General features: G+C 27.4%; 2 protein-coding genes across 2 annotated transcripts; both read left to right on the top strand.

Moving 5' to 3' along the window:
- Positions 1-2,966: 2,966 nt before the first annotated feature.
- OCT59_014871 (uncharacterized protein) lies at positions 2,967-3,302 on the top strand (the record flags this gene model as incomplete). The annotated part of the gene is made up of 1 exon (XM_066150301.1): positions 2,967-3,302. The coding sequence occupies one exon, from the start codon at positions 2,967-2,969 to the stop codon at positions 3,300-3,302; it is 336 nt and encodes a 111-aa protein (XP_066002480.1).
- Positions 3,303-7,992: 4,690 nt separating this feature from the next.
- Positions 7,993-8,757, top strand: OCT59_014870 (uncharacterized protein; the record flags this gene model as incomplete). Its single annotated transcript, XM_025313674.2, has 1 exon — positions 7,993-8,757. One exon carries the CDS (start codon positions 7,993-7,995, stop codon positions 8,503-8,505), a length of 513 nt encoding a protein of 170 aa, XP_025186835.1. The 3' UTR covers positions 8,506-8,757.
- Positions 8,758-14,801: the final 6,044 nt, after the last annotated feature.

Genomic DNA, 14,801 nt, shown 5'->3' with positions numbered 1-14,801 from the left:
ATATTGTGTTATTTTCGGGCACATTTGCCATATTTTTTTTTCTTTTTTTTTCTCTTTTTAATTTAGTAATTTTTAAAAATTCAAGAATAATAATTACCGTATATAATTTTAAAAATGAACGGTTTTAATTGACTACCATCATGTAAGAAATAAAGAAATAAAATAAATAATGGATAAAATACTAGCGAAGGAAAATGTATGTAACGGAAATATTCAAGTAGATTTTTATAAAATATAAAGTATCGTTTTTATTTGAAGATCTCTACCGTCATAACTGTTAGTAGAATCATCATTAAAATTATTCTGTATTTCATATTTTTATCGAATAAAGTAATAATATACTGGTGAATTAATTGATAAGGTTTAACAATTCAATAGTTTAACTCCGCGAACAACTTTTTACTCATAAATGATATACTGTACATACACTACTCATATATAACAATATATAACAACCGGCAATCTAATCACTACACTTCGAACAATATTCCTCGCTATACTAACTATATCAGCAACCTAGCTATACCTATGTTGTTTCAAACAATAATGATATCGCTTCATCATAATTATCAACAATCTGTATCAAATAATAAGGCTTCCCTTCCCCTACACAATTTTACTTCGCAACATACTGTGATAATCAAAAACCATTTCAGTCTAACAAAATTCATAAAAATTTAAATAAACCCGTGTTTAATATTTCAACGTGTTTATGGAATTTATAACCTCAAATAATGGAAATTATTAAGCAGATTTATATCTCCAAACTAATTGCTTGTTATCAAAATAGAAAACATGCAAGTAAATATGTGGGTTATCAGACGTATATTCTTATTCTCAATTTCTTTACTAATAAAAAGTATTAGTACTGTAAGCATATTATATAAATTTTCCATGAATAATCCAAGGAAACCTGAGATTAAAATAAATCTGGTTTGAAACACTAAGTCTGACTCATTAATCCGTCAAGAGGTAATTCTGGCCAAATTCACATTACCAGTCAAAATTACAAATAAAATTTGTCACATGATTAATTTCATAATTTCCGGCCGAATTCAATAATGCCGGTCAAAGTCATGTGGATGAAAATTCAGGAATTTCAAAAGAAAATCCAAAAAAGGTTTCATTTTTCTATCAAGAAATAGTATCCATCCTATGCAACGTATATATTGATGTATAAGTAGTCTGATAATTCATTAGCTCAGATTAGAAAATAAGACAGATTGTTTAGGTTGGTTTAATAGATATTTTATATATAAGATACGAATCTTGGAATGTCCATTTAGAGAAGGGAAAACAATTTAAATCAAAATTATTGAACGGATCATCTATTTATTTTATTTAATTTATTTTATTTTATTACTAAAAGTAAGACTATTAAGACTATTTGAACGGATCATCTGACTGATGAACCGTTAACGGAGATAGATCACATGATTTTCGCCTTGTCACGGGAAACATATGTAGCCTGGGTCATAATATAATTTGGAAGAAGAGTAGGTAGTATAGTCTATGGCGTATAGACAGGTATTTGGAATAACTATTCCTAACTTTTAGCATGAAAGAACTTGTTATAATAAAATAGCCGAAGATAAAGTAGTGGCTCATGGGTTTCCGGTGTGCGTATAAACTCTTTACTGACAATTTTGGAGGGGATTCGTTATTTATTTATCGGTGAATAGCATTAGGATAGTATTAGGATATCCGATTTTGCATTTAATCCGGATAGGTTTTTTATTTTTGTGGAATGCTATCGCCAAAAAAGGAAATGATCGTCTTACCAAGTCATAATTCTGTTGGCCTGAATTATCCCCGCAAAAATATTTGGATATCTGGATAATTTAGGATATTCAGATAAATTTTCCTTAAGATATTGAATAAAATTTAACATTATTCTATAAAATTGGCCCGAATTACAGCTAACGGATAATAGTATCCGTTCTATCCGGGTATCCGGATATCCGTTGATATCCGGATAACGGATACGAACTCTAGTCCAACGAAATTTTTTGTTGGAAAATCTCACGTGATATGTAATTTACGTTACTTGGCCAATCTACGCTACTTACTTTCTATCTATTTACTTAGCTAATAAGTATTTTTTATTGGTAAATATATAATATTTAATGGGGAGTATCACCAACCCGATAAAAATGTTATCGTTCTGGCGCTTTTTGATCATGCATTATTACATCATAGATAATCTTTATTTAGCCTATAAATTAAAATTTAATCTACCTAATAATTTTCATTCAAACTTTTCCTATAAAATTTTCATTACATCGTACTTTTTTACTCTACTTTATTATATCAATTATGCATAATCTTGTGTTATATTAATGTACCGTAACCGTGTTATTGTTATGCTTAATAAAATATTGATCTATGAAAACCTGCATGATCTTTCTTATTTGGCTGAACGATAACACTTTTGGTTGGTATCGGGACATTTTGCTGAAAGCCATTTCGCCGAAAAAAATCTCTGGCCTGAGTTATTTATAATTCTGCATAATGTTGGCCCTATTTTTCGGAGAAACGTCTTTTCGGCGAAATGTACCGTAACCCTTTTGGTCACGTCATTTATCTTTATAAAAGTGTGTGACCTAATTTTTCTCACCCTTATCCAAGATATGTTAATGCCTTTATCATATTGTAAGTAATTAACTTTCATTCATTCTACCTTCGATTACACAATATGCAATTTTAGATGATATTTGATTATATACACTTTTACTTTCAAATTTCTTTTTTGAATCCATTTTGCGAATTTAGTTTTTATTATAAATATATTATTTCGTAAAGTATTTAATCTCGTAACAGTATAAATTTCATCCTTATGAACTCTTTACAAGGCAGTAACAGTAATAATCGCAATAATATGCAACAAGTAACAGATACAACTGCTATTCGAGCAATTGAACATTAATCGTGAACCCTCTTGCAGCTGCAATAATTGCATTTCTGGGATGCACATTAATAACAGCATAATTCCTACAGATACAAGCATTCCCTCTAATCAGAATAACTATGATCATCAAACTATGTTTATTAACACTTCAAACAATGGTGCTATTAATCTTACTGATAATCAGCAGTCAATTTTTAACGATACTTCGAACAATTACGTCAGTATTCAAAACCATCAGCAACAATCCATGTCTAATAACGTTTCGGCTCTACAGGCCAATCTACAATATACTAATCCAAGTCTGTCTCAGTCCGTCTTTCCTTTGCCTAATTCACTTGGCACGATTATTATAAATTCTCCTCAAACAAATATTTATTATTATTCGACAAGATAATAAGTCTGAGAACTGTATGTTCTTCAATTACTTTATCCCTTTTTTTTCTATGATTGTAAATTTATACAATTGCTGTATATTATTAAAACAAAATAAAGTAATTTTTGAATGTTCTAATATAAATTTAGACAATTACATTATAAATTCTTATATGAAATAACCGCAGAAAAAAGATGATAACTGATCACGTGATAAAAAATGCTTACTGCGATTTTTTCTTTTTCACATAATGTGACATATAAATTTTGTGTAACTTTTTTTATTTATTCCATACGTATTTATCTATTTTCTTCATTCCCATAAATGACACCTTAAGATTATCAAACAATGTATCCAAAGTAAATAAAATAATTTTACAATCGGAACATAAATGTTTTTCCGAATCTACGCATTTCCAAATTTGTGTTTCCGTATATTGTGATAATAAACCTTTGTCTTTATAATATAAGTTAATTACAATTGTTTGAGCATTCTCATAATACTTAATATATTCTGAATTATTTTCTATAACAAATAACAAAGCCTCCATAATGATTATACTGCATATCGCTTGCACAATCAGTGATATCAATCATCAGCCCATAAATTTCTTTATTGAAAGGAGAGAAAAAGGATATGTTTACTGTTGTGTTGATATGTTCAAACATTTTACTTTTTGTAGACAAATTATTTGTGATTTTGTAAAATAAAAAAAAAGTGGAAAAAAAATTTTACAATACACGTGAGAAGGTAGGACAAAGCATATGACTTATTGTTGCCACAGAAATTTTTTTACGAAGTTTCTCATTTAAAAATAGATCTATAAAGTAAAATTATGTATGAAGATGTATTATTACCAGTTCTTCAAGTTTACTTAGAGACAAAGGAAGCTTTTTATTTGACTTAAAAACGCTTTTTTTTAAAAAAAAAAAATGCGTCGATCATATATCATTAGTCATTACAGTATAAATTTCTTAATATTGTTTAAAATAGACAATATATGTGAATAATCATCCATTATTTCTAAAATAATATTATTTGTCAAGTAAAGAATCGTTATTACAAAATAAGCAAATATTGGAAAAGAACGCTGTTCCATGTGAAAAATAAGATTTTTCAAACCTCGAGCAGGATCGTATTCTTTGATGTGTATCGTAATATTGTAATAAATATGAGTATTTGTTGATATTCCATCAAATAAAATTAATGTAGCTATGATAATGGCTACTGGGTTATTAATTATTTAACAAATATAAAAAAACATTTAAATACGCCAAATATATTATATAAAACATCTGTAAGCGTGATTTGATATGTATCTGAAATTATAATGCATGACCTGCATACGCCAAAAAAATAATTTAGACAAATTTAAATTGTACGCCGGTAATTTTCTCACGATACATCGATCTACAAAAATTAAAATTTTTTATAAATTTAAAAATGTTTTTTTTAGGTTAATAAACACCCTTGATCGTCACGATTTTATGCAAATGCAGTTTATTGTAGTATACTAGGTAGCAAATTTTATTTATACGTTACCATTAATTATAATTAATTGAGAAAATTTTTCGTTTAATTTATCTATAATATCAAAATTATTTTTCAAGGAAGTTAAAATTTTAATATATAATGCAAATATATAAATAAATATAAGTTGCGATAATATCAATTAATTTCTATAACAGATAATATAATAATGATAATGCAAATGATTTTAATTTAGCAAAGCATTAATATGACATGATTTTGACTACCCATTATATATATTTATATATCATGTTCAATTAGATGTGCAGCTTTAACGATTCCGCATTTTGAGAAAAAAAGCATATAAAGATTGATACGATTTATTAACAAAGTTACGAGGCCATTTCTTGCATTAATAAAAACAAAATCAGACATCAAGATAGGCAAACTATTTAAAGTTCAAATTGAAAAATAACTTAGCTTCATAACTTTGTGAATATGGTTTGGAGAAACTAACAAGTGTCAAAATATTTGAGAAAGAAGAAGAGATCTTTTAGATAGTTGACCGTGCACCCCAATAAATATGTATAGTATACATATATAGTATATATCCTCGTCGGCATCACATATATTATACAATAAGTGTTGGAAATTAAAACGTGCTGCAGTATGGCGCATTATGTCATTTTCACGCACAAATTTTATGACTATCCCAGCGTAACCTGAAAAAAATGTCACGAAATGGCCGCCATTACGCAACTTAACTGAAATTAAGTGTGGCGCACATGTGACGGATAGTGCGTGACGAGTAGGATTTTATTACTAAAAAAATTTCTCTGTCTCCCAGATACTTATTAAAAATGGAAACAAGGAAGGGCGTGACGCCGGTGATGAAAAATCTCACGTAATTTTTCGTGACATTTTTTTCAGGTTAATTAAATTTTATTTACTGCGCCACAAACATTTGATATAAATTTAGTTTGTAGCGTTGTGTTCAAACTTTATTCATTTATGATAGATAAGTTATAGTACCTTGTGAAAAATTTTACCTAATTTAAATTTATAAAAATATTTACGGAAAAAAAATGGAATATAAACATGGATCAACTTTGTGTACAGGGACGTGCAGATATTTTTTAGAATAATATTATCATATGGGGCAGTAAATATGATTTGGTTTATTTATTTATATATCACAATTATTGGGATATGATTTATAATAATAATTTGTTTCTCTGCAGGATAATGATTGTGTATGTGAATACAAAAGTTCATTGATAATTTAAAGAAGATACAGCGCTTTAAGTTTACTCTATACAGTGTGACCGTGATCGACAACGGCTAATAATATTTGTTATACATATAAGGTAATTTTTTTATAACAAAGTAAATTTTGTTTAGTTTTTTTTATTATGTGAATGGCTAATAAATTGATTGTTACTTCATAAGGCTGATTTCCTTTCATTAGATTTCCATTATTTTATTCATTAAAAAAAAATAATCTTTTTTGGTTTAATAGCAGGCAAATCATTGCCATCAATTATTTAATTACGATAGAGATAAAATATAAACAATCTACCATAATAAAATGTTTATTTATTCATTTTAGTTTATTATTTATTTATAATTATTTTTTTATAATTGTATTACACTTAACTTACTATAAACGGCGGAGGGAATAGGCACTACCTATTTATAGATTAATAAAAATTATTAAAAAAAGATAATATCGGGGCCTATTTATACTGTATATCAAGTGATATATCATTTTATTAATGACTGTATGTCTGTATCAGGAGGTGAATTTTCTAATAAACACCTAATCCGCATTAATTGGATTAAGAAACAATTTTTTTCTTAAGTTACGAATTAAAGAACTCTAATTATCAAACGTTAAATAGTAAAAATAGTAACAACAATAATAAATTAAATAGGTTTTAATTCATCATAAAATTTCGCTTTTGAAAATCTTTTAGCAGTAAAAACTGGGTGAACGTGAGATTTTGGATTGATTTTCAACGTATAGCAAGCAGGTGTATAATGGAACACCAAAAAAAAATAAAACTGACATAAATTTTTGCTGGGCCAAATAGCGCAATCCGTATCCGCAAATATTTTGATCTCCGACGGACGATTCGCAGATATCCGACTCGGATTGTAATAATGATAGATATTCGAATCCGCAGATGATAGATATCCGCACTATAAAATAATGTGGAGAGGGGTATGTGGAGAGGGGTAAATGATAAAATGAGGTAAATAAAAAATAGTGTGAAGTAGGTAAGTTCTGTAATTTTTAAATTGATATACAGTTTACCCCTCTATAGTCACCCCAGATATAGTCACATCGCTCACATCCCCTTTAAGCACATTTAAGTTGGGGTCGACTGCATAATAAATTGAGATAAATTATCACGCTATCACCATGATATATGATAAATCATTTAAATCATTTAAATGATAATTTTAATTCACAATTTAAATTTTATATACGACAAATCATTCTAATAATAAAATGGGTGTATTCATTATACAGTAAATTATCAAACGCCTTCTGGTGATAGTACTTTAACTTGGATTTTTATTCCCAAATTAATTACTAATCTGGTATATAAAAGCTTGAGTAAATTTTTAATTTTTTCAGTAGTATGCATAAAAGTGAATACAAACAAAAATGTTGGGTAAATTTACTTTCTATATTCAGCTAACAATATTCTATTATTATAACGTTCCGGGTAAAAATATTTTTGATCTCGTCATTTATCGTTATAAAAATGTGTAACCTAAGATTTTTTCAATATATAACAATGCCGCTTACTAGCAAATATTGTTATTAACTTTTATTCATGTCTACTTTCGGACGAACAAAGTTAAATTTATTAAACAATATCCACGTTGAGTATATGCTTTTTTCTTTCAAAGTTTCCTTTTTGTCCTTCCCTATAAAAAAAAAGTTTATGCTAAATTTGTGCCAAATGGGTTAATCATACGATATTTATTTAGAATTTGTTCGAATTTTATATTATTTTTTAGTACAAATTTCGAATAAATGTTGTATGATTAGCCCGTTTGGCACAAATTTAGCACAAACTTTTTTATAGGGGCTTTAATTCATTGTGCGAATATGCGAATATTTATTATAAATACATGCAATTAAGAATCTAACAACTTTTTACAAGCTGTTCGAGAAATTGGTAAAAAAAATTCTTTTATCAGCAAAAGATACAAAATCCAGCTCATAATGAATTCGCAAGATAATAATAGCGATGCTGTTTACGATACTACTGGATTCACTAATAATAATTACAATAATCTTCCACAAGCGACAACTACAACTGCGAATATTAACTGTGATTATTCTTGCAGCTGCAATTCTGGATTTTCTGGAATGAACGACAATAACAATATGTTTTCGGGCACAAGCATTCCTTCTGACCACAATAACTATCATCAACATATCAACACTTCAAGCAATAGTTTACCTAATAATAATAACAATCAGCAGCCAATTTTTAACGACGCTTCGAACGATAACGCTAACACTCAAAATTATCAGCGACAGTCCATGCCTGGTAACATTTCGACTCCGCAATTCAACTTGCAATATGATAATCCTCAGTCTAATGTTTATCAGCAACAATCTATGCCTGGCAACGGTTCGACCCCAAAGTTCAATAATCCAAATCCGCCCCAGTCTAATGTTGGTGTGATTATTATAAATTCCTCTCAGATAAATATTAATAATAACATCTAATAAAGTTGAAAATTATATGTTGATATTTGAAGGAAGAAAATTATTATATTATTCAAATTTAAATACTTTTATTATCCTATAAAAATTTATTCCATGTTTTATTATTCCATGTTATTTCTGTAAATGCACGGAAGTTTACAGAAATTAGTGATATTATTTTTTACAGGATTATTATTATTTTTCTTGAATTACTATATTCTTATTCTTATTTATTAAAATAAAATACTGTTTTTAAATAATTTTGAATGCTTTAATATCAATATAGATATTACATTATAAACGCTTTAAATGAAATAACCGCAGTAACAATATCAGGTTACATATTTTATTTGTTTACGAAAAGAAAAAAAAATTATTGCCATCCCAAGATGTCTGGCATCATGTCATCATGTGATCATGTGATTCGTCTGCGAGATCATGTTCCGTCGTATATATAAATTTTTATTTTAATTATAATTTCGGATCAATAAAAAATGTTCCTTGTCCTTTTTCCTCTAAATATATCTATAAAAGTACGATGCTATTCATGTATAAATACAATATAAAAATGCATCCCTTTGATAAAAATGAATGTGCTATCACGTAATGTAACATATAAATTTTGCTAATATTTTTTGACTGATTTCTTTCATTCCTTCATTCCCATAATAAATGTCTCAAATCATCAGCTCATAAAAGTTTTTTTGTTGTTCGACTAAAATTGGGATCATTGCAGAAGAATAAAAAAAAAATGAGAAAAAAGATATTTTGATAGATAAATTATTTTGTAAAACCCCTTTTTTTTGCGCATGATTATTTATAAATTCTTATAAAAAATTTTTTCAAAATTTTACAATGGAATGGTCAACTTTATTTACACAAACACTAATATTACATATGAAATATTTCTTTTAAAAAATTATTATAGTAGCTAAATAAAATAATAGATGGGGATGAGAAAGCTTATTTTTGATTTTATGAAATAATTTCTTTCCAGTTCTGATACTATATGTATGTATGTATTATACAGTATAAAGTATTATACATGCATTATGCTTTTTATGCACATGCCAGATGATAATTTGTGTCAAATATGTCATTTCTATACAAAAGTATTTTTTTTTAAGTTTAATTGAATGACAAAGGAGGTTTTTGTTGTGAAATTTGACAGATTTTTTTTTTTAAAAAAAATAAAATTGCAGATATAAAATGGAAATAAATTTGTAAAAGGAAATATAATTTTTAATTTTAAATAAAATATCAAAATATATCATATATTTTGAACAATATAAAAAAAAATCTAATTTGTATTTAATTTATCTGTGATAAAACGAATATAATAACCAATATATGCTGTCATCCAAACATTATTATTTTACAAAATATGCTAGAACTCTCTAGCAGCTGCTGTTTCAAATCCGAAGATAAAAATGTTCTTTTTTTAAAGCCCGTGTGAAAGTAAAAATTTTTCAACTGATAAAAAATTATTTTCTTTGATGTGAAATACTGTAAAAAATTTCTTTGTCAAAAATTCATGTAAGTAAATGTGATTGGTAATTGGGTAGCCATTCCGCAAAAATGGCCAAATAAACGTTATTATTAGTATCCATATTTTGCTAAATTAAAATGATTATGTAAAACAATTACTATGGAGTAATAATAACAAAGTATCTGTGTTAATCAATCTATTTATAGGTCATGGTTCGATTACTGGCTTATTCAATCATTTTTAGATTTAATTAAGCTGTTTTTATTAAAATATCCCCTAATCTACACAAATAAAGTTGGATAAATTGGACGACTAAAATTGTGCATTTACTGTTTAAGTTCATATGATCATCTGTGAAACAAAATTTTACGATTTAAATAGCATAATAGTTTATCCATACTATTCTAATAAATATATTCATTTTTTCGATATGAAATGCACAACGGGTTATAATATAGGTAAATTGTATAGGATCAATATTTTTAGATAAAATTACAAATCTGACTTAAATCATAAATTATTTATTTTAGGAGCATTACATATATCGTATGGGCCGATATGACTCATTACATACATAGTAATGGGAAATCAAACAATATTAAATTATCATACAAACCAGCGCACAAAATCTATTCAAATTTTGCCGGATTTTCCGAAAGGTTTTTGAAAAATCCGGTAAAATCTTTTAAATCTTGAATGATTTTGGACATTTTACTGCAGATTTCAGTATTTTTCAGAAGATTTCCGGAATTTTTCTAAAAACTTTTTGTGCGAACATATCTAGGGATGCCAACGGTCGGTTCGGTTCGGTTTCGGTTTTAAAACTGCAGTTTTCAACCAAAACCGAACCGACCGCAAAACCGACCGATAAAACTGAACTACAAAACCGATTACAAAAATACCGCAAAATCGAATAAAATAATGCCATAAAGTATCAATTATAACTTTTTGAATAATATTCTTTGAATTTATGTAATTATTTACAACAATAACGCCGATGTTGTGATTTTTTCAGAGAAACGAAAAATCACGTGATCAACGCGTAAATTCGATAATTTCAAAAATGAGAATATTATACATAAAAACACTAAAACAATAGTTTTTAATGGTATTCTCAATAAACAAAATCATTTTTTTTTTCCGGAATATATTAAAATTTACAATTAACCGATCGGTTTTTTGATCGGTTTTTTTTTATATATAAAACTGACGGTTAACCGGTCGGTCTTGGACTGAAACCGAACCGATAACCGAACCGGTAAAAACCGGTTATGATCGGTTATAACCGAACTTTTGGCATCCCTACTCCTCATCATACAAGTAAATTATTGCCATTGAATTTTATAACTTCACAGCCATCATCTATCATGAGCTATACGACCATAATATTAATAACACTGAAAGAAAATGTGTTAGTATATCATATCATTAACGATTTTATAAAAAGAGAGAATTTTGTGTCTAATTTACTATTTCCACAATCATTATATGTGGCCGCTATCATGCTAAATGATGTTTTTGTATCAAATAAATGAAAAAATTTTATTAGAAAATTATATTAATATTAAATAGTAACTTACAGTAACATCATGACAAATTGTGAATTAATCAAAAAAATGTTAAGTTTTTTTCTTTCAATACATTGTATTTGTTACTTCATTAACGGTTAATGTAATGCATATTTTGAAGTACGATTTTATTTGTTTTATACTTATATTTGCAAATCCTCAAAACGCTGGCATCGACTCCTCACAATCACATTCGCATTCTCCCATTAATTAATTACGTATTGTGAAAACATTATAAATTATTTCTCATTTTTAAATACAGAAACTTGTAAATTGAGAGAAAAAAAAATCTAAGATACCGATACATGCAATGGAGAAAAAAATTGGAATTTTTTCTCGGTATCGGATTGCCGAAATCTATAAATAAAAAATATATATTTTTCCCCAATATGTGGAAATTCATGGAGCGATAAAAAAGTCTCAATGTTTAAGATTGTTAAACGGGGATGTGTTATCTTGTAGGGTTTACTCGCTTTTAGTCATCAATTATGCGTCTTGATGAAGCATCGTAAATACATCTTTTACTATCTCATACTAATGACATCTACTTAATAAAACAAATCTTTTTAATTATTAATAAGAAACATCATAGCTTATTACATTCCGTATATATGTTGAAAGAGTCTCAACTACAGATTTAATAAAGATTATTATTAATCTATATTAAATGAGTTAGATACTTAAAACTATGTTTTTGTACCAATACAATAATTTCTTCATTACTAAGAATGATGTTCATCAGCATTATTGAATACCGTTTCATTAAAGAAAAAAGATGATACGGATGGTGATGATCTAAAAATATATATATATAAAGAAATTCAAAAATAATAAATAAACAAGTTCTTCAAGCCTCACATGTATGCATTAAAATTAACTGACCATCTAATACAACGACACAAATAAATATCCATAGACTCGGTTTGTGAATGGATTCAGAATTTCTGTCACCAATCGTCATCATCATATAAAGATGCTAAATCTTCGACATCGCTATTTCCAAGATGACTTGCATCTTTGTCAAGACACTATACTTAGTCGTCACCATCTCAAGATACTTTACTCTGATCATCAACACATCATGACACTAAGGAATCGAACCAATGCTTTCATCATCCGTTTCGTCTATATAAAACAATATTGATTAATCAATTAAACAGATTCAAATGATTATTTTGCATTAGAAAGATATCTTACCGTCTAAAAAAACAAAGTTTTCGTAGTGTAAAACATACGATTATAGTTAACGTTAACAATTAATATTAAAGTAATACTATTTCAGTCGATACTGGCGGTTTTATTGGAAATTGATCACGTTGATGAACTCCACTACTTCATCACCACAACCATCATCAGCTGGTAATCTAATTTATTGCGCATCGTGCTATATTCATTATTTCTGAATGAAGTAGTATGTTAGAAGATAATGCGAAACTTACTATAGAAAATTCATGAATTATGATAGCAATTACAGCGTATGCGTATTAAATAATTGTGACATAAGATGGTTTTTTTACTATTACGACATTCAGTATGACATTACGGCAGTACGGCATATGCCATATATAGTTTTTAATCATATCGACAGCACTTACAAAATATATTGCTTAATATCATGAGGTAAAATTCTAACAAATATCTAACCCGATTAATTTAATTAAAAAAAACAATTCCTTCTTAAGTTATGGCATAACGAATTCAATGTAATGATGATAATCGCTTAAATTAGTTAATTCATCAATATAAAATTTCATTTTCGTAAAAAGAATTTTAAAAGTAAAGATTGGGCAGGCGTAGACTTTTGTATTTGTAGCAAACAGTACACTAACAAAAATTTGAAATATAAAAAGACAATATATTTTAAATCTTTATATAACCTTTGATGACGAAAATTACTTGTTTGGTTTTTTTAATTGTTATTTTTTTCTTTCTTAATATATTTGTTTTTCTTCTCATCTAGTTTCTTTTTATAAAACAACCATTTTTCTTCGATCGACCATTCATCACGCCACTCTAGGGCATTTTCTATTAATTCTTTTTCAAAGAATTCTTTATCTAAATCCTCAGATTTTTGATAATTAAAAACTATTCTCTTGTTTTTATAATTCAACAATTGTATTTCTTTGTATATCAAACCTATTATTAAAATTTAACGTCAATAACTTATGATCGAACCTTCTATCGAAGTTTTTGATCTTGGCGTTAATTAATTCTAAAAAAATATTTTCAGATACCCATATATAATCTATTCGTGTCATTGATGAAACGCCTGTAAATGTACATATTTCTCGAGTTTGATCCATATCATGTTCTTCTTTATGTACGTCCCACAAGTTTAGATCTTCTAGTTTTTGAAAGAACATCAAATCTTTTTTTAATAAAAATTCCTTTTTCATTTTTCTTTTTATATTGTGAGTATTGCTTAAAGTATCCAAAACATATGATTTCCATTTTTTTATTTTCGCTTCCTTGATTGCTTTAATTGCTTTAGCGTTAATTCTTTTTTCTCTTCCATAATCTTATTATTGTTCCCTACCACGTTATATATTAAAATGGCGCGCAATTTTTTGTTATTTTTGATTGACACATGTTTTTCAAGGCCTAACTTCATTATCAACATTACGCCTTTTCCTTTACTTTCGTGATAACGTGATTAATGTTATGACTTATAATTGCATACCCGTCTTTATCGACGTCCATATATTTGATTTCTTTATCTGACCTTTGGGTTTCTTTATACTCATACCCTATAAAAAAATTGGATACGTTTTTTATAAAGTTTTTATACGATTTTTTTCCTTAGAAATAACGTATCATAATAGGATACGGAAAAATGCACAATTCCGTATCACTAAAAATATGGTTTGGATACGGAATTTGCACGGAATTCATATGGAATTTACATGATTTGATCACTGATTTTATCACGAAATTTATACGATTTGGTCACTGAATTTACTATTTGTATTACAGTTTACTATAATTATATTTACATAAATCTAATTTTACTTTATTAAATTAAATAAAAAATAAAAAATAAACAAAATACAAATACATTATGAAAATTCCTCCTTATTAAAACCACCTATTGCAACCAAAATTATCTATAAGTTCAGGTTCATTTGGAGTCAAACAACCTAAAAAAACAAAAAAAAGAAACATAAGAACGTCTAACTTAATTGGAAACAAAACCCCCCCTTCATATAGTATCTGCAATCGTCCAAGTCACCAAAGGTCAGCATTCCTACAAAAAAAGAAAG

The sequence above is a fragment of the Rhizophagus irregularis genome, chromosome 22 (genome assembly GCF_026210795.1).
Source record: "Rhizophagus irregularis chromosome 22, complete sequence".
NCBI classification, from domain to species: domain Eukaryota; kingdom Fungi; phylum Glomeromycota; class Glomeromycetes; order Glomerales; family Glomeraceae; genus Rhizophagus; species Rhizophagus irregularis.
Note: the sequence above shows the minus strand (reverse complement) of the source record. Positions and strands in the feature narration are given on the sequence as shown.